This window comes from Mauremys mutica, chromosome 11, assembly GCF_020497125.1.
Source record: "Mauremys mutica isolate MM-2020 ecotype Southern chromosome 11, ASM2049712v1, whole genome shotgun sequence".
Lineage (NCBI taxonomy): Eukaryota > Metazoa > Chordata > Testudines > Geoemydidae > Mauremys > Mauremys mutica.
The window spans coordinates 77,038,935-77,062,235 of NC_059082.1; the positions used below are offsets into that span (position 1 = coordinate 77,038,935).

Below are 23,301 nucleotides of genomic sequence, written 5' to 3' on the forward strand. Positions count from 1 at the left end.
ATTTGTATTGACACAGAGACACCATTTTTGTGTTATGGTACAGCCTACTATGTGCTGGCTGAACAACCCAGGAGAAGGCCCAGTCCCTGCCCCAAAGAACTCACAAAGCAGGGCCCCGAGCCTGACCTGACCCCATGTGAGCAAAGCCCTGCACTCCTGCAAAGTCCCATTAAAGCTGGCTGGAGGATCAGTGCCTAGTATCTTCCCATACATATCATACAATGCTACATGTGCAAAGTACATTCCATGGGGTCACTTTTTGCCAGGCAGCTACTGGGCCACAGTTGCCTTTTCTGCAAAACCACCCTCCAAAATGCAGATGTCTCTGGTTTAGGACATTCCATAGCCTCCAGCACAGGGTGTTGCAGTTCTACCTCACAGAGGGTTGTCAGGCTAAGATCATGTTGACAAATATCACTCTTCACATTGCCTCCTTTACTTCTGCGCTGCTGCTGCTCTCCGCTCTGCCTTCAGAGCCGGGCGCCCGGCAGGCAGCCGCTGCTGCTCTCCGCGCTGCCTTCAGAGCCGGGCGCCCGGCAGGCAGCCGCTGCTGCTCTCCGTGCTGCCTTCAGAGCCAGGCACCCGGCAGGCAGCCGCTGCTGCTCTCCGCTCTGCCTTCAGAGCCGGGCGCCCGGCAGGCAGCCGCTGCTGCTCTCCGCGCTGCCTTCAGAGCCAGGCACCCGGCAGGCAGCCGCTGCTGCTCTCCGCGCTGCCTTCAGAGCCTGGCGCCCGGCAGGCAGCCGCTGCTGCTCTCCGCTCTGCCTTCAGAGCCGGGCGCCCGGCAGGCAGCCGCTGCTGCTCTCCGCTCTGCCTTCAGAGCCGGGCGCCCGGCAGGCAGCCGCTGCTGCTCTCCGCGCTGCCTTCAGAGCCGGGCGCCCGGCAGGCAGCCGCTGCTGCTCTCCGCGCTGCCTTCAGAGCTGGGCGCCCGGAGGCAGCCGCTGCTGCTCTCCGCGCTGCCTTCAGAGCCTGGCGCCCGGCAGGCAGCCGCTGCTGCTCTCCGCGCTGCCTTCAGAGCCTGGCGCCCGGCAGGCAGCCGCTGCTGCTCTCCGCTCTGCCTTCAGAGCCGGGCGCCCGGCAGGCAGCCGCTGCTGCTCTCCGCGCTGCCTTCAGAGCCTGGCGCCTGGCAGGCAGCCGCTGCCGCTCTCCGCTCTGCCTTCAGAGCCGGGCGCCCGGCAGGCAGCCGCTGCCGCTCTCCGCGCTGCCTTCAGAGCCGGGCGCCCGGCAGGCAGCCGCTGCCGCTCTCCGCGCTGCCTTCAGAGCCGGGCGCCCGGCAGGCAGCCGCTGCTGCTCTCCGCGCTGCCTTCAGAGCTGGGCGCCCGGAGGCAGCCGCTGCTGCTCTCCGCGCTGCCTTCAGAGCCGGGCGCCCGGCAGGCAGCCGCTGCTGCTCTCCGCGCTGCCTTCAGAGCCTGGCGCCCGGCAGGCAGCCGCTGCTGCTCTCCGCTCTGCCTTCAGAGCCGGGCGCCCGGCAGGCAGCCGCTGCTGCTCTCCGCGCTGCCTTCAGAGCCTGGCGCCTGGCAGGCAGCCGCTGCTGCTCTCCGCTCTGCCTTCAGAGCCGGGCGCCCGGAGGCAGCCGCTGCTGCTCTCCGCGCTGCCTTCAGAGCCGGGCGCCCGGCAGGCAGCCACTGCCGCTCTCCGCTCTGCCTTCAGAGCCGGGCGCCCGGCAGGCAGCCGCTGCCGCTCTCCGCGCTGCCTTCAGAGCCGGGCGCCCGGCAGGCAGCCGCTGCTGCTCTCCGCGCTGCCTTCAGAGCCGGGCGCCCGGCAGGCAGCCGCTGCTGCTCTCCATGCTGCCTTCAGAGCCGGGCGCCCGGCAGGCAGCCGCTGCTGCTCTCTGTGCTGCCTTCAGAGCCGGGCGCGCAGGCAGCCGCTGCTGCTCTCCGCGCTGCCTTCAGAGCCTGGCGCCCGGCAGGCAGCCGCTGCTGCTCTCCGCTCTGCCTTCAGAGCCGGGCGCCCGGCAGGCAGCCGCTGCTGCTCTCCGCGCTGCCTTCAGAGCCTGGCGCCTGGCAGGCAGCCACTGCCGCTCTCCGCTCTGCCTTCAGAGCCGGGCGCCCGGCAGGCAGCCGCTGCCGCTCTCCGCGCTGCCTTCAGAGCCGGGCGCCCGGCAGGCAGCCGCTGCTGCTCTCCGCTCTGCCTTCAGAGCCGGGCGCCCGGCAGGCAGCCGCTGCCGCTCTCCGCGCTGCCTTCAGAGCTGGGCGCCCGGCAGGCAGCCGCTGCTGCTCTCCGCTTTCCTGGGAGGGAAGTGGGAGAAGCAGAGCGACAGCACGCTCGGGGGAGGAGGCGGAGGTGAGCTGGGGGAGCGGTTCCTCTGCCCCCCCGGGTTACTTCCTGCAGCCCTCCCCGCGCCCCCCATTGCCACAGCTCCCCTCCGCTCCGCCTGCTCCCCTGAGCGCGCCGCCGCCGCCGCTCCGCTTCTCCCCCCTCCCTCCCAGGCTTGCTGCAAAACAGCTGATTCGCGCGGCAAGCCTGGGAGGGAGGGGGAAGAAGCGGAGTGGCGGCGCGCTTGGAGGAGGAGGTGGAGGTGAGCTGGGGAGGGGAGCAGTTACTTCCTGCAGGCCCCCCACCGCCGCAGCTCACCTCCGCTCAGGGCCGGCTCCCGGCTTTTTGCACCCCAAGCCAAAAAAAAAAAAAGAAAAAGGAGCCGGAGTGCCGCCCCTTGGAAAGTGCCGCCCCAAGCACATGCTTGGCGCGCCGGTGCCTAGAGCCAGCCCTGGCTGCAGGTACATGCTCCTTGGTCAGAAAACAGCCCTGGCTCTGTGAAGAACTCACCCTGGCTCTGAGCTTGGAAGCAGTGTGCCACTTTTTGCTGTCTGCTGCCACCCAGTGGAAGACGTGTGTAACTGCCGCACACATCTTGATCAAGTTCCATTGCTGATTGAAAGCCAAACGATGGCATCTGGTGACTGGCCTGGGCCCCTGGTGGTGCAGACACTCACCAGACAAGGGGGAAAGTGGGGAGGGGCTGTGGCTCAGGGAATGCTTCAGGGCATACTTGCCACCTCATGTTGACAATAGGGCAGGGGGAGGAACGGGAGGCTGTGCAGTCCCCTTGAACGACAGACAGACAGACAGACAGACTGGCAGAGAGGCTAGACAAGCTCACCGCTCATGGAAGAAGAAAACATAGATGGTTCCAATAGATGCCATGATCCAGATGATCCAGCGCATGTGGGAGGCCCAGGGACCCAGCTCCCGTAGGTTCAACCTGAAAAAAAACCCATAGAGACTGAAAGATGAAAGAGCCATCACGAAGCAGAGAACAGCAGCTGGCCATAAGAAACCAACTGGGGCGGCAGCGGGTTTGAAATCTATGCTGAGAGGCAGTCACTGACGGATGCAGGAGTGCAGGGAGGAGAGAAAGCATCCAAAAAAAGAAAGGAAATTGAAACATACAGGAAGCTCACATTGCTGGCACCCCAGGAAGCTCTCTCATCCTTCTATTTCTAAAATTCTAGCAGGCGGCAGAGCCCCAGCAAAGCCAGAGCCCTGCCAGCCTGTCTTATAAATAAAGGACTATTTAAGGATAAATATGATGCCCAGTTTCGGAATAATCACCAGTGCTGCTGAAGGAACAGCTTTCCTCACCTTATTCTGGGTAAAATCAGTCTGTGACGGCCTGCTGCTTGTGCCGGAGGTGAGCGTGGGAAGCAAATGTCCCCAGACTTTCTATGGCAGAGTTTCTGAGTGAAGCTTAGGTTGATGGCCAATCTTGGGGTACTGTGTGAGCAGTGGGCGGAGAGTGCTGTGACCTAGGAAAGTGTAGTCTGATAGACTGAGCACGGGGCCAGCATTGTTGCCAACTCTTACGGTTTTATTCCTGAATCTATAATATTTCGTGTTCTTCATAACGCCCCAGCTCCTGACGCCACGTGATTGTGTGAGACTCTCAGCTTTCATTTAAAAAATAAGTAACTTTCTGGCGCTCTGGTTGTGGATGAAGCTTGAAAATCAGGAACCCTAAAGGCTCAAATGGCCTCACATTTATTATTTTTTTAAATCTGAGGATCCTTCAGGTCCTGATTCACGATTCTTGGGTTGGCAACGCCGAGACACCAGGAATTCCTGAGTTCTGGACCAAACGCTTGCTGTCCAGCCTCAGGCAAGGCAAAGGGGCTAGACTTTTCAAATCTGGGTGTCCATTTAGCTCCCGCAAGCCAAACCTCGGCACCTAAATCAGTGGCCTGGTTTTTAGAGGCATTGAGCATGTGCAGCCATGGACTTCGGACAGAGTTTAGCCAGGGCTAAAATGCAGGAGTGGGACTTTTGCTTCAAGGTGGGTTTTTAATTTTTTAAAACTTTTAACCAGGAGGTAAAGTGTGAGACTATTTTCTGAATTCCTTCTCCTCCACCCCAAGAGAGACCAGCCTGCTATTACTCAGTGAACTCACCAGGGGGCATAAGATGCTGCTATGAAGAAGTAGATCACCATCCGGTCAAACATGTGCAGGCAGTGCTCCACTGTTCTAGAGAGGGGACAGACAAACACATGCAGGGAGTTAGAGCATCCTGAGCCAGCGAGGGGGGAGCAAATGGATTTACTTGGGAAACTAAATAAATGCTCAGATGCAACGTATTGGTCAATGAGATGAATATAATGATTCTTAAAGACTTGATAGCACAGACGGGCACTAGATATGGTGCTGTGCAAAGCTTCTTCTGCCCCTCGATGCTGACCTGCAGTATCCCTGTTCTGCTGCTAGCAGGAGTCTCCTGTCACCAGAGATTGCCAATCGAGCCCAGTTCTCTGGATATTTTAAGTGGTCATAGGGGATCAGGTTGAATTGACTCTGCTAACAAGTAGATACAGTACTGTGTGCGAGCCACTGCCCTCTACTGGAAAGAATCAGAACTGCTCAGCTGTGTGTCAGAGGCCCGAGGTGGCTAATCACTAACAGTTCTTCAGAAGTAGGGGCCTGTGGAAGATGAGGATCTGATATCGAGCCATCTCTGAGAGGCCACGTGGTGCAGAACAGTGGCAAACAGAAGTCTCAAATAGCTAAGGATTTATTATAACTGACGTCCTCAACTGGACTAGAACTTAGGTCTCCAGAGGTTCGTGAATCATCTCAGTATCTAATCCCTTCCCCAGCTTACAATGAAAATTAAAATTGGTAGATTTTTTTAATGTGGAAAACTGATTTTTTTTTTAGTAAAAATTCAAATATACAAATATTTTGTCTGAAAATCAAAATACTTTGATGTAGAAATTCTGCTGAGATGTGACATGGGGATTGTGATTTGGGTGCCTCTTGCTCCCATCCTTCTCTACAGGTCAGGTTCCCCAGTCAGACTACATCTCCCATGATGCACCAAGGTGTCTCCTTTTGGAGAGGATAGTACATCATGGGAACTGCTTGCCACAGTGCATCATGGGACTACCCATAGAGGAGAATGGGGACATCAGGCAACTGATCTGCAACTCCCATGAGGCACCATAGCAGCATTTCTGAATTCCATTTTTTTTTATTTTTGGCCAAAATATTTTAGTTTTGGGGCATCAGATTTTTCAATGAAAAAACTAAATTTTCTATGGAAAGAAAACACTTTTTGTAAACAATTTAATTGAAACCCCAATTTCCCAATTGTCCAGCAGAAGGCAGTGGCTTGCACCCACACTGGCTAGTGGGTAGAGAGCTAATAAACAGTTTGACGGGCTCATTTTCAGCTAGCCCTAATGACCGTGTTCAGTAAGAGAAGGTGGGAAGAAGAGGGCGCACAGGTGCTGGCATGATTAATGGGGAGGTAGAAGCTCACACAAAGTGATCAGAAAAATACAGAGGGTGTGTGTGTGTCATTTTTAGCTCTTTGTCCTGCCCATGGAGGTCCTAGTCCCCTGGCTGTTTCTATCTCTGCCTTCACAGCCCTTCTCTATTTTCCCCCAGAGAACAGGGCCTGTAGTGACAAATGGCTTTGCTACCTGAGGTGTCTCTTCTTCCAGGAGATGGTGTGAAAGATGGTGGAGACAGTGAAGAGGCCAGACAAGCCAAACCCATATATCCAGGCTGAGATGGTCTCCCAATGGTCATCTGAGAGGATGTAGAGGATGGAGCTGCCCAGGATGCTGGGGATGATCCAGAACTGGAAGGGAGAAGAACTCCATTGGCCGTCTCTGGCTCATTCATTTAACGAAGGCCTTTATAGAATAACTAGTCTATGGCATAACTATTATCCCTGATTTCCTTTCAGATGGCTCCTCATCTATGGATGAATCTGTCCAGCCCAGCTGAGGGACAGAGGCTGGGACAGGCACCGCTCTGTATTATTTACATGATTTCAGACCCCACTTGCCACAACAGGTACACCAGTCCCCAACAGCGCCGCCAGAGAAGACTATGAGCTGAGCCCCCTCCAAGGGTGGGGCTCAGCAAACTTTTGAGATTAGAGTTGTGCAGGAAGTCCCCTCCCCATATGGGACAGCGGAGGCACGGGGGGTAGAGATCAGAGACAGCCCCTCCCAGTGGGGGGCGGAAGGGGCTTAGGGCATTACATGTCAGAGATAGCCCCCTCCCACTGCCCCTTCTCTCTACTCTGATGTGCGTAGCAATCACAGATTTCCCTTCATTCCTTTTATTTTTCATTTTCCTCATTCCCGCCAAGCAGGAAGAAAAGGATCCTGTTGTAAATCTAAGAAAAGAGGCTTCCTGCCCAATTTACCCTGGGGGTCTGGGAAGGGGGATAAATAACAGAATTTGCTTAGTCAAAACTGCTGAACAGTCTGTACCTTAGCGAGAGCCCCTGGAGGAACAGCACAACCACCAGGTCACCCATAGCCATGCAAAATGCATGAGCTTCTAAGGTGTCGTCTAGGGCTTTCAGAATGGGTGTTGGGAAAATGAAGTAATCTGATTGGCTCCTAGCTATGGCGTTATCACATGATAACCGCACCATTTGGTCCTCCATGGCCTAGTCAATTGGCTGGTATCCATGGGCCTGACTGCTGACTAAGAAAGGGTTTCTCGCCATGATTTAGAAAAACAAGACCAATTGATATACCTGCCATGGGCCCAAAGCTTCCCTAAGCTGTTCACATACTGCTTCCAGGGGACAGAGCATGGCCAAGTGGCTAAAGCCCAGAAGTTGCAGGGATGTGTTCAGCCCCTGACTCTGCTACTCAGTCACAGAACTCAAATTTGGAGAAAGCTTCTCAGGTCACCCACCCTATCTCCCCATCAGTGGAGGGCAGTTCCTTACATTTCCTGGTATAGTTTTAACAATCCCATGCAATGGAGTTCCCACCACTTCTCTTGGAGAGATGACTCCATAGAGCTCAATCTCAAGGAGTTCTTCCTGATATTTAGCATCTGATAGTTGCTACTGAATGCGCCGTCTGTCAGACACAACACAGAGCCAGCCATTCGAATGGAAACTGCCCAAAACAAGGCTCTGTCTCCTTCATTTAACTCCTGAGAGAGCCCCAGAGAATAGCGGCGTGGGAGAAGATACCTGGAACAGGTGTCTTTAGGTTTCTTATTCTGATGCCACCTGCAATCTGTAGGCCCTTTTCTACGCCTTATTTAAGGTCCTATCCAATGCCCATTGAAGCCAATGGGAGTCTTCCCATTGGGTCAGGCTCTAACCTCCGAAACGCAATGTATTGTCAAAGTCGTGGGGAAGCATTCCCAAAAGGCAAGGGCTTCTTCACGAGGACGTGTGCTCTAAAAACCTTCCTAATATCAGATGCTGCGATTGAGTCCAGTCCTGCCTGATCCTAGCACCTCCAGAATTCTCCTGCAGCCAGTGGGAGATTTTCTTGACTCAGGGCTGTGGGATCGGGCCCATAAAGCAGGCGTGGCTTAAAAATTGACTTCCAGGCTTAGAAAAATAAAGACACTCAGCCTCCAGGGTGGGGGTTATAAGGTCACACCCCATCCCTCTGGTGCTGGGGATGCAAAGCCTCGTGCCTCCCCATGCACCAGGGGTGAGATAGCCTCATGTTACATGCCACGCCCTGCCACATGTTCTTGCCTTACTTACCTCACTCTCAGCCAATCAGATCCTTCCATTCCCCAACAATGCCAGGCCCTCTTATCTTGCCACAACGGCCATCTCCTGCTGTGAAAAAGGAATGTTCCATTTTCACGGAGACCGTAGGGGTGTCCAGCATGAGCAGTTCTTAGCAAAACACTTTGGTTTTCTAACCAAATAACTTCACCACATGAAGCAAGATGGGTGGGGGAGAAAAAAACCCCACCTTGAAGCAGGCAGGGGTCAAAGCAAGGGGGTGGTCAGGGGAGTGGGTTTGCCCCACAGCTTCCCCTCCTCCTTGGCTGGCGGGATGAGAGCTCCCCATCCTGTTCCAATCGACTTTGATCACTGGATGCAGGGATGTACAAAGCCCAGTTATAAGAGTGTCTCAGATCCCCCATTATGTCAGTATCGGAGCCACAGCTCCTGCTTGCCGTCCCCTCATTCAAGCTGCTTTCAAGATCTTAGAATCCTAGAACCATAGGGCTGGAAGGGACCTCAAGAAGTCATCAAGTCCAGATCAAGTAAATCTAGACCATCCCTGATAGGTGTATGTCCAACCTGTTATTTAAAACTTCCAACAATGGAGGTTCCACAACCTCCCTTGGAAGCCTATTCCAGAGCTTAGCTACCCTTAGGATTAGAAAGTTTTTCCTAATATCTAACCTAAATCTCTCTTGCTGAAGATTAAGCCCATTATTTCTTCAGTGGACAAGGAAAACAATTTATCACAATCCTCTTCCTAACAGCCCTTAACATATTTGACTGTTATCAGGTCCCCGCTCCGTCTTCTTTTCTCAAGACTAAACATGCTCAGTTTTTTCTTTTTCTTTTTTTTTTTTACTTTTCCTAATAGGTCAGGATTTAAAACCTTTTATCGTTTTTGTTGCTCTCCTCTGGACTCTCTCCAATTTGTCCAAATCTTTCCTGAAGTGTGGTGCCCAGAATTGGTCACAGTACTCCAGCTGCGGCCTCACCAAGGCCAAGTAGAGCAAGACAGTTACCTCCTGTGTCTTATGTACAACGCGTCTCTTCAGACACCCCGGAATGATATTAGCCTTTTTTGCAACTGCATCACCGTGTTGACTCATATTCAATTTGTGACCCACTGTAACCCCTCAGCATGCGACCATCTACCCATCTACCATCTGGTAGCCAGTTATTGCCCATTTTGTGGTTGTGCGTTTGAGTTTTCCCTCCTAAGTGCAGTACTTTGCACTAATCTTAATTGAATTTCATCTTGTTGAATTCTGACCAATTTTCCAATTTGTCAAGGTCCTTTTGAATTCTAATCTTGTCTTCCAAAGTGCTTGCTATCTCTCCCAGTTTGGTGCCACCTGCAAATTTTCTAAGCATGCTCTCCGTTCCGTTATCTAAGTCATTAATGAAAATATTGAAGAGTACCAGACCTAGACTGACCCCTGAGGGCCCTCCTATATTCACCCTTTAAGTTCGACAGCAAACCACTGATAATTAGAGTTCCGTGTTTGTCATGGAGGTCACAGATTCTGTGACTTCCTGCGACCTCTGTGACTTCTGCAGCAGCCGGTGTGACTAACCCCCAGGCCGCCCAAGCAGCTGGCCCCGGGGATAGCAGCTCCGCAGCCACTTGAGCAGCCCGTAGCTAGCCGCACCGGCCTCTGCTCTGGTGGCCCCGGGCAGCTGGTTCCGGGGACTGGCCGAGCAATAGCCGATGCGGCTGGCCCCGGGAACCACCTGAGCAGTGGTCCTGGGGGCAGCCAGGGCAGCAGCTGGCCCTGGGGCTCCCCACGGGCGGTGGCCGGAGCAGCCACTGGCCCCCCGGGGTTCCACCCTCAGTGGTGGCCGGAGCAGCTGCTGGCCCCCGGGGGTTCCCCCCCTGCCACTGGTGCCATGGGCTCCCTCCCCCACCCCCAGCGTCTCCCCCCTAAGATTCAATCAGGGGTATTTATGGTATAAATCATGGACAGGTCATTGGCCGTGATTTTTTGTTTCTTGTCCATGACCCGTCCATAACTTTTACTAAAAATACCCTTGATTAAATTGTAGCCTTATTGATAACTACTCTTTGAATATGGTCTTTCAACCAGTTGTCCACCCACCTTATAGTAAATTCATCTAGATCACATTTCACTCATTTGCTTATGAGATTGTCATGTGTCAAAACCCTTACCAAAAATCAAGATATATCATATGTCTACTGTTTCTCCCAACCACTAGGCCAGTAACCCTTTCAAAGAAGGAAAATAGGTTGGTTTGGCATGATTTATCCTTGGCAAATTCATGCTGGCTCTTCCTTATAATCGTAGTATCCTCTAGGGGCTTACAAACTGATTGTTTAATAATTTGTTCTAGTATCCTGACTGCTTTGTAATTCCGGGGTTCCTCTTTGCTCCCCTTTTTAAAGATCGATACTATGTTCCCCCTTCCCTAGCCCTCTGGGAGCTCACCCGTGCTCCATCCGTTCTCGAAGATAATTGGTAATGGTTCTGAGATTGCATCAGCTAGTTCTTTAGTTCTTAGGATGAATTTAATCAAGCCCTGCCGAGTTGAATACATCTAATGTATCTAAATATTCTTTAACCTGTTCTTTCCCTACGTTGGCTTGAGTTCCTTCCCCCTTGTTAATAGTAATTGTATTGAGTATCTGGTCACCATTAACCTTTTTGGTGAAAATTGAAGTAAAATAGGCATTAAACACCTCAGCCTTAAAGTCTGCTTTTTTTTTGGAGTCCATAGTCCTCACTCTGCTGCTCTCACTCCTTCCTTTCCTTAGAATGGTGCAATTGATCATTTCATGATCACTTTCACCCACACTGCCACTCAAGATTATCTGTGTCAGGTAAGAGTCATTTACAATGAGCCCTGACTGTTGCTTAAAAGCCACCAGAGACCAAAGGAGACGTGGCGAGCTCCTGCAAACTAGCTCCGGGCCATATGCATGTGCAGCGACTGGGTGTGCAGACTCCAGGTGTCAGCTGGGCACATCCCAGCCCTTGAGCTCCAGTCAGAAGATGCAACCCTAAATGTAATTTACATTCAACCCGTGATGGCTCCTGAGCGCACTTGTAAGGGAACAGGGAGTGGAGCAAGCCCCAGCTTTGTCTTCCATTTGGGAACACAATGGGAGCTGAGACCCATACACCTCTCCTTCCCGCCCGACGTGCCTCCCCACCCCCCAAGGCAACGCAAAGGTGACTCACGGCGTGCGTGGCACAGTTCGCTGCGTGCTCATACTCCGTTGGCTGGTATCTCCGGTTGGACGGGACCCTGTGATTCATAAACCTTGAATGAGAAAGCAGGAGAGAAGCAGGGTCAGAGGGTGGAGTCCTGGGGCAGGGCCACAAATCATTTATTGATAATATCGAATCAGTTACACTTGGGATTGGGTTCTGGGTGATGTGCGCTGGCGCCCTCCAGGTAACCCAATCCCAGCTCTGAAGTGTTGCTGGTCCAATTCTAGTGCTGCCAATGCTCTGTGATGGGTTCTGCAAAGCGGCATTCATGTGCAGGCCTAGAGCTCACTGGGAGCAGCTGAGTGTATGTTCCTGCACCCCCTGACCCCACCGGGGCCCCTAAGTACAATTGCCAGGCTAACTATTGTTGCCTAGTGTCACCCTAAGTCCAGGTCTGGTCCCAGCAGTGTCTGAAGGGGCAGATGACTGCACCCTCTCTGCTCACACACCGCTGCACTCACCTTTCAATTCATCCTGCACCCTTCACCCCGTGTGGTCACATTGCAACAGCCCCCACTGGCCAGGGAAGCAGGAGTTGCAAGATCATCCCGAGCTTCGATCTCTGATGCAGTGCGCACTCCCCCCCCCATGGCTGGCTTAGGACTTTTTAGTGTGTCAGGCAAGCAGTTTCTTGGGTGGACACTTTCCCTGTGCCAGACAACCACCTCCGAGCTGCACTCACTTCCCGCAGCTACATGTGCCCACGAGATGCCACGTATGGGAGGATCCTGGGCCAACAGGCTGCTGCTATGCAAGACTCAAACTCAGCCAGCAAGAGGCCACTCCAGGGGATGCTGACACTGAGATGTAGAGAAATGGCAAGCGCTAGTGCTCCTAAAGAGGGAAGATCGGAAGAGGTGTCCCCTAGAATTCCTCTGGCCTTGTTAACAGCGGCTCTTTCCCTTACCCTAGTGACATCTCACCACCTAGGGAAACTGAGCACAGCTCAAATATTCGTGCACAAACCCCTGAGAAGATGTACTTGTTATTTTATGAGTCATCACCCAGCTCTGTCAGGAAGGAGGGTCGACTCGAGTGCTGAAAGACTGAAATAGAGAGGCCCTGTGTGGACACGTGGGCAATACTGCCAACTGTCTGAGCTCAGGGTTGGAATGAGGAGGCCAGGGGAAGAGAGAGAGAAAACTGCTTGTGCACATAAGAAAGAGCATCTTCAAGTCCCACTTGGATTTGCTGGGCCAGGGCCTATTTCTGTGTGCTAGCTCCTGCCACAGGCCACTCTTGGAACTGCATAGCTTTTTTATTATTATTTTTTAAATTGGAGCTATACCTATCTCCTATAACCGGAAGGGACCCTGAAAGGTCATTGAGTCCAGCCCCCTGCCTTCACTAGTGGCCCCCTCAAGGATTGAACTCACAATACTGGGTTTAGCAGGCCAATGCTCAAACCACAGAGCTATCTCTCCTCCCCCAAATAAAGAAATAGCATTGGGGCTTGTCAGTTGCTAGGTGTATCATGCTGAACTTCAGCATGATAGAGTAGACAAATGTGTATCCATAATGAAAAACATATCCAACACAATGAAGGTTGGACAAAGTGTAGGGTTCATACTTGGGCATGGCCTAATCAAAGCCATATGCCCTAATCAAAGGGATTGAGCTAAGGAGTGGAGCACTTGGTGTTACTGTCATCTTCAGAATAAGTGTTCAAGTGCTAATGGTGTCTAAAATGCATCTCTATTGTCACAGTTGTGTCCTTCATCCACGGCATGACTCTGGGATGTTACACCATGTCAGGGCAATGCCCTATTAAGAATGATCATAGTCCACAGAAAACCAGAAGTAGAAGGGTCAACGTGTGCTGTTATACCTGTGCCACTGCCAGTAAGGTCAATGGGGACTGCACAGGTGAAACTGAGCGTGGAATTTGACCTGCTAAGCATATCGAGAGCAAAATATCCTATTGGGGTTTAGGCAAACTAGCCGGCTACTCTTCCCTGGCAAATACAGCACCGTTTTAAGAGCTTTTTGAGGAAGAAACAGCTGTTTGTCCTTTGCAGCAACACTTATTAGCAGCGGCTGCTCCAGGCACCAGCGCTCCAAGCGCGTGCCTGGGGCGGCAAGCTGCGGGGTGGGGGCGCCTTGCTGGTCCCTGCGAGGGCGGCAGTCAGGCAGCCTTCGCCGGCTTGCCTGCGAGAGGTCCGCCGGTCCCACGGATTCAGCGGCGGGTACGCTGATGCAGCAGAACCAGCAGACCTCCCGCAGGCAAGCCACCAAAGGCAGCCTGCCTGCCGTGCTTGGGGTGGCAAAAAAGCTAGACCCGCCCCTGCTTATTAGATATTGAGACACAATTGTATTATCTCTACAATATTAGATCACTGTATCTGGGAATCTCCAGCAGAGAGACATGACTATGTTATTTCTGGTATATTACAGGTCAGAGACCTACAGACCAGCATCTAAGGTACCTATTCTGCCCTAGCTGTGTACGAGTAAGCCCTATTGAAGCCAATGGGAGTTCCTTGTATCCTGCTAGGGCAGTGTCATGCCCCAGGATCCTATGCCTAAGGACCTGACTCTCATGGATGCTGTACTGAAACATAGCAGCAAAGAAGCTCCAGCACTGAGGCTCCATTGCGCGGCAGCATCTGTTAGGATCTTACAGCACCGAGATGTAACACGGTAGGGATATCATGGTCGTCAGCGGGAGCTGACCCTTCAGCATTCAGAACCAGCACTTCAGCCCATGCCACTTGAGCCAAAGGAATCTAACTCTTAGTGTCACCTCGTAGCAGGATTTATCTTTGCTGGGGCCAGTCGCTATAGGAACACACAGCCACACTAAGTGCTCACTTGCATGTTCACTTGAGTGCAATAGCAGCACCCGAGCAGTGCTCCTGTAGGTGCTGTCAGGTGGGAAGGAGGTGGAGCCATGACCTATGTTTTCCCCCTCCACTGGCTAGCAGAGTGGGCCAGCCATAGAGAGGAGTGCACGCTGCACCTGCCTAAGGGGTGTAACAGCTGGCATGTTCCCCTGGCTTGCCTGGGAGTTTGCCTTCTGGAATAGCTCAGTTCTGCATCACCCAGTGCAGGCCCAATGGTAGGACTGAAAGGCCCCTCTGCTTCTTGGCAGGGGGTTAGACTAGATGACCCTAGTGGTCTCTTCTAACCCTATGATTCTACGATTCTAGTTCCTGGGTGCTGAACAAACCCAGAGGAAGATTACACCCTTCACACCCAGGCAAGAATCCCAGCGTCTAACACAGCTGGCTCACAGCCTGGCCTCACTGCCATGGTTAGACCTGGTTTGTATAAAAATAAACCAATGCCAAACTGACCAACCTGGATCAAACCTGTCACTGAGACCTAGGCCTGCTCTGTTCAGTCGGGGCTACTCTTGTGGGACACACATGGGTGCCTTTACTACTCAGCTTCCCTGGCCCTGTTTATTAGTCTCACTAATAGGCTTTAATAAGCCCCCCGAGCCAGGCCCCAGCAAACAAAGAGACTTTGGCTCTGTTAATTCCCCGCCTGAGCCCGGATTTTGTTCACATTCCTTCCCAACATCCTGTAACAATTTCTCTCCAACAACAGGACATTATTTTACTGTACCGTTGCTAGGTAACTGTTCAGAGCCTCACTGAAACCCCATCTGGGTGCTTTTATTTCTTCCTTTCTTTCTTTTTTTTTTAATCCTTTCTGCATGGCCCAGACGTTCACAGTTCTGCGGTGATGTCACAGTTTCCATGGAAACATGCACGAGGAAATTAAAAAAAAAAAACCCAAACCTCACTTTGTCTCTTGCCCAGGCCGACTCTACTGATCGTTATTATTTTTAATAATAATAACAATAAAAGCGAGGCTGACCTCGGGGGCACGTGTCACGCCGATTCCCACAGCCCCTTGGCACGGGGCGGAGTGCGCCTTTCGAACTTGGGCAGGGAAGTAAATGTCTGGGAATGGCAGAACTGAATACCAGCATGTAAGGATATACACACACACACACACACACACACTGTAGCTAGGCAAGGGGACTGGATGGGTTAAGGGCCTGAGAATGGGAGCTGGGATTTGTTGGAAATCCAGCTCCGGTCAGCCTATCTAGTTCTTATAACACAAGAGATCAGATGTAACTTCACAATAGGCCAATGGCTTAATTTTGCCGCCTTCCTCCCCTGAGGTAGCCAGGGCTATGGTTTTGTGTATTTATTTCCCTCTCTCGTCTCTTCTACTTCTCTCTCTCTCTCTCTCTCTCTCTTTTCCTTCTTGCCTTCACATTTTTGACTGTGTCTAGACTACGGACCTTACAGCAGCACAGCTGTACCGCTAAGGTCTCCTGTGTAGCGGCTCTGTACCGGCGGGAGAGAGCTCTTCCACTGGCATAATTAAACCATCCCCAACGAGTGTCAGTAGCTATGTCGGCAGGAGAGCATCTCCTGCTAACATAGCACTGTCCACACCGGTGCTTCTGTCAGTGAAACTTATGTCGATCGGGGTGTGGGTTTTTTTTCCACATCCCAACTGACAAAAGTTTTGCCAACAAAAGTTCTAGTGTAGACACAGCCTTTGTTTCCTCCTCCCTCAAGGTACGTCTACACTTAAACCACTACAGCGGCTCAGCAGCAGCGCTTCAGTTGGACCTCTGTTGCACTTCGGCATAGAAATTATCGACACCACGAGGAGGGGTTCTCCCATCAGCGTAGGTAATCCACCTGTCAGAGAGGTGGTTGGGGCTCCAGGATCTCTAGGGGCTGGTCTACACTGAAAACCAGTGCATAGCTGTGTCTCTCAGGGGTGTGAAAAATCCATCCCCCTGAGAGATGTCGCTATGTCAACCTAACCCCCCGGTGTAGACAGCACTAGAATTCTTCCATTAACCTAGCTATCACCTCTCGGGGAGGTGGATTAACTACAGCAATGGGATAATCCCTCCCACCACCATAGGCGCCGACTTCCACCATTCCCAGTGGGTGCTTTACCCCACCCCCGCCCCTGGCCCTGCACCGCCCTTGCCCCACCCCCATTCCCCCCTTCCCCCAAGTCCCCGCCCCTGCCCCACCTCTCTCCACTCCTACTGCCTCCCTCCTGGAAAGTCCTAAATGCAGCCAAACAGCTGACTTGGCTGGAGAGGCCCACGGTCCTATGGGGAAACTAGATTTACTGACTAAGACCTGTCAAAAACTCCACAAGGAATACAACACAGGTACCTAACTTCCCAGTCGGTCAAACTGCCTGTCACTGCTCTCAGGGACACCAATGGGAATGGAAAGTAACTCCATCAATGTCAGTCAGGTTGTTCTGGACTTATATACCAGTGTAACTGAAAGCAGAATCTGACCACTGTGTGCTCCGTCTAATAGGCCTGTCTTTGATTGGGGGCTTATGTAGCCTTATAAAATTCTACATGTTCATTTGCCTGGGATAGCCTTTTTTGACTTATAATTAGATTTTCCCACTCTCATCTCCTCTTACTCCGTTTGTTCACTGTCATCCCTCGCTGTGGTACATTTAACTTAGAATGTTGTAGACTGAATGCTTTGGGCCAAGGACTTGTCTGTAACGCCCCAGGCAAACCTATAAATAAGACCCCATTAGCATCCTGGGAAGGGAAAGGCAATAGATTTTGCCCTTTTGCAAGGTTGCGTTCAAAGGAGAATTGAGGAGACAGACAGATTTTAAAGCTCTTTGGGAGCTGAGCAGGCACAAAATTGTGCCTTTGAAAGACTGACCCTCCGGTGAGCTTCTTCTTCGCAGCTTAAAGTTAGCGAGCTGCAAGGCTGGAGTTTGGATCATGTACATGATTTCCCATTTGCTCTGCCTACATGTTGATACACACTGGCGTGCCCACAGACTGCGCTTTTAACCCCTGGGGATTCATCCGCTCTAATCCAGGGTGGCTTTGGTTTCACTGCAGTTTCAAAGTAACCATGCACTGTCATGGTCTCTCTCTTTCCTGGGTTGTTCTCCTCATCCCACAGGGTTCTCTCCTCAGCCCCGACAAATCAGAAAGGTCTGTCTCCCCTTACAGTCCCCATGCAAACCAATGCCTGCAGTTTCCTTGCCAGAAACCCCAGGGAATGGAGAGGATGTCTCCTGGGCTCTGCAGCAGCAAATCAAAGTAGCCACTCCCCAAGCGCCTTCCAGTGCATGCTCCATGGGGCATTCTGAATGGACTTCCTAGCATCCGCTGGGCTGGTTGCATTGATCGGACAAAGCGAAGTGCCTTCTGACCAGGTGCAATTAGTGATATCTAGATGATCAGAACATGCAGCACCTGAATGTGCCTGATCAAATGAAAATAGGCTGTTCTGACTGTATTGTGTCCTCAGACTCCATACTGCTCACAAACACTATCCTCCTACCCAGCTCCCCTTTGTACTGCGAGCTTGATCCTGCAAAGTGCATGACGCCCTTGGCACTTGCTGATAACGCACACACCCCTGCGATGGCCAGGCCTGCTGTGGTACGGAGGAGGGTGAGTGGTGGGATGGCTCCCTGGGGGGAACAGCTTTAATTTCCACCAGGAGCAAAATGGGAACTCAGCTGCTCGAGGATGGTGAGAGGCTGTGATAGCTGGGTGCTTCTCCCGGCCACAATAGCTACAGCTGGACCCCAGCCAGCACCAGACATGTTTTGTTCTGCCCTGGAGTCCTGCAATTAGGGAGATTGCTGATACTCTCCCCCACTGCAGCCTCCCCCATGGGCTTTTCATTGCCGGGACCTGCAGACATTTACGTGCTTTATCCTCCAGTCTAGCTCCCCCAGTGAAAACAAAATGAAAGAGTCCTGTCTCCTCCATCTCCCAGCTCTTGCCTTTGATCCCATCATTATTCATTGCATTGCAGTAGTGCCTAGCAACCCAGTCATGGACCATGACCATACTGTGCTAGGCGCTGTACACAACAGAGAGACAACCCCTGCCCCGAAGCGCTTACAGTCCCAGTGCTCTCCCTGCTCCAGTCTTTCCCTCATGGACCCTGCTGCCAAATGGGCCAAATCCATCATCTAAGCCTGATTCCACCCAATCGCCCCACCTCACCCACAACAACTTGCCTCGAGTCTGGTGAGCTGAAGGAGCCTCCAGCAGGATTTCTACCATCAGCTCTGTGAGCTTCACACTGCACCCTCCCTCTACTACTTCCTACAGTACATTCTTTGCAGGGCTGCCCTGCCGGAGCACTGCCCGCTCCTGCGGAAGTACAGCCATCAGAGCCTTACACCTGAGCTGCTGGCCGGATTAAATGGATCTTGGAGTTTTTCAGTCTAATGGCTTGTCTACACAGGCCGTTATTCTGGAATAGCTGTTCCTGATTAGCTCCATGCGTGCATGCTCTTATTCTGGAATAAGCGTGCCTTATTCCAAATTAATTTAATGGATTAAATTAAATGGGAACAAGGCACTCTTATTCCAGAATGAGTGCATGCACGCATGGAGCTAATCAGGAACAGCTATTCCAGAATAACGGCCTGTGTAGACAAGCCATTAGACTGAAGAATCTGTTTCCTTCCGTGCTGCACCCCATTACAGACGATAGCCATCAGCAACTGAACAAGAGGGCTTCCAGCCCCTTTTTCTCTCCAGTGGCTGCTTCTGGCAGACAGTTAGCTGAGCTTTGTCAGTCCTAAATGGGAGGATGGCAGCCTTTGCCAGAATTAATATGCACAGGTTGTTAACTGCTGCCAGAGGGTTTCCCACTGCCCTCCTTCAGGCCTGTCTGATCCTGGCCTCATTTGCCAGAGAGCAAGCTGCAAAAAACCTCATGCCCACAACTCTGGACTCCAGCACAAAGAGACTCTTGTCCTGCAGAATCAAAGGAAAATCCAGAGCTGACTTCCCATATTCATCCCCCCTCTCCCGCTGTGTTTTTACTCCATGTCATCCAAGAATGAGGAGGCTCTGAGCATCATGCAGACCTGTGAGCTGCTTTCTGGCTCTCGCTGTGCGCAGGGTAGAGAGGAAAGCGGGTTAAAACCAGATTTTAGATGTTAGGTGGGGTGTGAGAACCTCTGGGAGCTTGAAGACTCAGGTGGATGATCTGAGGCTCATGGATCTGAAGCACTGAGATTTCACACACTCCCCGAGGCATATACGGAACACATCCTGGCATGTGAGGTAAAGGTTTATATGCACTTGCGTGGGAGGAGCTGCACCACTCAGACATGGCTCCCCCACTAGTGTATAGTGTGTCCATCTCAGATTTATGCTGATAAAACCTCCATTTAAATATATACACATGAGGCGGACCAAGAGCAAACAGTGTGAGGGGAGTGTGGTTCAGTGGCCAGGGCACTGGACAGGAACTCGGGGGACTGCTCTGCACTGACCTCCTGGGTGGCTGTGGCCAAGTCACTTCACATTTCTGTACCTCAGTTTCCCCATCTGAAAAGGAGGGTAATGATGCTGACCTTCTTTGTAACGTGCTTTGGGGTCTAGTGATGAAAAGTGTTATATGAGAACTAGGTATATTCCTATTCAGAGGTGATTAGTGTGATATAAAGCTTGGGGTGCACACATTATACACCTGTGGGGAAGCCATGTGAGAGTTAACCAGTCCCCCCCGCTTCCCCGCAAAGCACTCATAAAACCTCCCTCGCACACGGTTTTCCAGGCTGCCGGTGGCTAGAAAAATCTCTTGGCGAGAGATGGGACTAGGGCACTTGCTAGGAGGCCGAATGCGTCTTGTTCTCGCCGACTCCTCAGCTGGGAGTGGTTACTGAACACCACCAGGTGGCGGGCTAGAGAGGTCTGGAAAAGTCACATGAGTGGGCAGCAGGTGAGCTGCCATTTGGCCAGGACCCCAAAGGCAACCACTTTAAACTGGCGGTGAACATCTAGATTCTCTCATTTTGGCCCCTCTTTAATTTCATCCCCTGAGCTTTCAGCCGGAGCAAACTGGTACTGACTGCCCCTACCCCGGCCAACACCCAGCCGCCCTCCAGGTTCTTCAGAACTAACAAAGAGGATTATTCTTTAGCCTCTTTCCTGACAATCATCCATCACACTCACTCCAGAAAGCATAATGGAATTGGCAAATAAATCCAGCCCCCATCAGCTCAGTGACAGCGTCTCATTACGAAGCAAGAGACAGAGAAAGTAATGGCCTCTGACAGATGATATCACCAATGCCAGGAAGTCCCTCTCTGGCCTTATTACAAGGGAGGTCCCTTATTGTTTCATCTCTGTGCGACAAGACTGGGAGTTGCTGAGTGCTGCAAAAAGCAGCAAGAAATACCCCGGGGTATGTAGGGTAGGTGAGTACTGCTTAGTATTACTATTAATAAGAATGATGATAATAATAATCATAATACTGGGAGGAGGATGGGGTGAGGGTGCTAAGAAAACAGTCCCTTATTTTTGAAATATGTTGACAACCCTACGTCTCTGCCCCTCCTGGCTTCCCAGTCTCCCCTCTTCCCCAGCTCTCGCCTAAGCAATGATCAAGACCGCGCGTCCTGTGCTAACGCATGAGAGTCCCAGGGACAAAACCCCAGGCTTGAGCACTGTTTGTGTGTATTCAAGCCACTGTGCCTGTCCGCTGGGTGAATTCCTGTAAGCTGGACCCTGGCTCATGCTACGCTTTTGACCTGTAATCTTCTAATGATCCAGCTACAGGACCTAGTAATAGGATTCGGTCCTCGTTCTCCTCCCTAGCGTGTAATTAGGCTGCTTCCTGAGAGTTTAGCGCATCATTACAAGCAACACAGCCAGTGCTCAACACGCAGGATGATTTGGCTGGCCAAACCCACTGAGTTAGATGCCCTCTATGGGTGAGCAACTTCAGACCTTGGCAGCTAGTGTCTTCTGCAGAGAGAAGACTCTATAGCAATGGTTCTCGACCCTTTTCCATACTGGGACCCCCTCTTCCATCTAGCTGAGATTGTCTCCCATTTGGGTACAGGGGAAGGGCATGGTGGGTGCAACCTTTGGACACCTGTTTGTAGCCCCTAGATCAAGACCCTAAGCTCTGCAGTAACATGTTTTGCTCAAACCAAATGACTGAACAGTACTATAAAAATGCTAAAATACCTGGTTTACTTTCTTACCAGGCTACAGGGAAAGTTTTCCCACTGAAACTTACAAATGCAAACTGTAATTCTAACCCCATCCAGTTCTGCCATCTGCAGAAACACCCCCGCATGCCTACATATCTGTACGTATTGTACTCAGTGCCTGCTTCTCGGCATCTGGGTGCTACTTTCCCCGCTCCTACGCGCACATATGGCAATCCAGGTTCGGAAAGTTCAGCCTTGTGTGTCCTACACTTTAAATACAACTTCCATCCTCCTTTGCCCTCCATGTTGGGAGGAAAAAAGACACTAAATCTGCTCTTGGTTTTACAATCCATTTCCCCTGGGTGGAATTCAACCTGCTACCCACTTTCCTCTTTCAGCTTTTGGACTGATTCCAGGGAGCATTTCAGATGGAAGCATCATGCACAAGGGCAGAGTGGGTGTGTGTCGGGAAGGTGGGTGTGAGGGAACAAAGCATTCTCTCTCTGTGCTGTTTTAGTGTAACAAAACGACTGGCAACTTTCCGGAGGGAGCAGAGTGAGTCCGAAAAATGGAAACACAAAAGACTCGTTATCTAGATCACTTATCTTCCTAGATGGCACATGTTTCAGGGCTGGGGCCGTGTATTTTCATGTGTCTATACACAGCCTAGCACAGTGGGCTCTCAACCCTGACTGGGGCCTGTGGGCGCTACTACAATATAAATGTTAAACAATAGCACATAACACACACAATGTATATTTATGCAAAAGGGTGCTAAGAAACAGAATGGGGAGTCTTGGGTCCAAAGACAAACACTCTTTCAGGCTCAACCGGGAGCAGTTCAAGCCAAATAAACAGCAGGGGTCTACTGCCCAAGGACTAGGCCGTATGGCGAGTCAGACTAAATGGAGCAGATTGAGGGGTTTCCTTGGTTCCAAATTCAGGGCCTACGTGATTGGTTTTAGGCGGTGTCTGTCAGAGCGAGAGAAAGCCAGGAGGAGTGGTGTGAGTGTGAGCCAGAAAGGAAGCAGAGAGACAGAACTTCTTGAGCATGGAGCTTGCTGGAGTGGCCCCCAGGGGGATTTCTGAGCAAGGAAGCTGCCTGCTGTTGTTTGTTTTGACTGTGTTCAGGGAAACAGGGCTTTGTGTACATTCTTTGTAAATAAACAAAATCATAAACCATGACTATACCTGACTCACATCACTGATTTTTTTCTCCCTAGCAGAAAAAACCCTGCAAGGCCCTGAGTAATGGCTAAATGCTCGGGCCCAGGGAGCAACAATACATATGCACATATACACAGCCACATACATAGGGTGACCAGGTGTCCGGTTTCCGACAGAACGCCCAGTCGAAAAGGGACCCTGGCTGCTCTGGTCAGCACCGCCAACCAGACCATTAAAAGTCCGGTCGGTGGTGCTGTGGTGATAAGGCAGGCTAGTCCCTACATGTCCTGGCTGGCACCACGCTGCACCCTGGAAGCAGCCAGCAGGTCCGGCTCCTACATGGGGGAGCCGTGGGGCTCTGCGCACTGCCCCTGCCCCGAGCACCGGCTCTGCACTCCCATTGGCCGGGAAGTGGGGGAGCGATGCCTGCGAACAAAAGCAGCGCGTGGAGTCTCTGGCCCCCCCGCCTAGGACCTGGACCTCCTGGCTGTTTGCTGCTTCCAGGGCGTGTGCAGCACGGTGCCAGCACAGGCGCAGGAAGTAGGGATGCGGGGGGTGCTTCCCGCACCTATGCCCTGCTCCTGGCCCTCCACCCCCCAACCTCTCACCTCACCTGTGGGGGGGAGGGGCTTGAGTCCCCGAGCTGGCCCCACCCCAGCTCCTAGCCTCCGCTCCTGGGGCCCGGCTGTTCATTTTTGTGCAGCTAGAACGTTGGCAACCCTACACATACAATGTACACACACACACAAATCTGTATATAGAAGGCTGGGATTTAGTGAGTGGATAGGTACCCTAACCCCTCTGAAGTACGATAACTAATACCTATCTGCCAAGTAACGTGCCTTTGAAGATTCCCGCCATATCTGTAGATCTATATTTTTTCCAGCACATTTTTATAGCATTTATTTCGATGATAACTCAAACTCTTACATGACAGTTCCTGATACTGGGATAGTAGCAAATCATTTTTTAAAGCAATGGATTAGTGAACATGTTTGGAGATTAAATT

The 23,301-nt window shown here is 51.9% G+C and overlaps 1 protein-coding gene across 2 annotated transcripts in view; it reads right to left on the reverse strand.

Annotated features, from left to right (window-relative positions):
* Positions 1–23,301, reverse strand: part of MMD2 (monocyte to macrophage differentiation associated 2) — a 38,500-nt gene that overhangs the window by 3,789 nt on the left and 11,410 nt on the right. Inside the window, exons 2-5 of one of the 2 annotated variants that reach the window (XM_044978729.1) lie at positions 11,142–11,223; positions 5,912–6,072; positions 4,383–4,457; positions 3,098–3,199 (exon numbers count right to left, since the gene is read on the reverse strand). In XM_044978729.1, coding sequence (XP_044834664.1) covers positions 3,098–3,199; positions 4,383–4,457; positions 5,912–6,072; positions 11,142–11,223 — 420 coding nt within the window. The remainder of the gene's footprint in view (positions 1–3,097; positions 3,200–4,382; positions 4,458–5,911; positions 6,073–11,141; positions 11,224–23,301) is intronic. The other variant, XM_044978731.1, reaches the window with a different exon arrangement.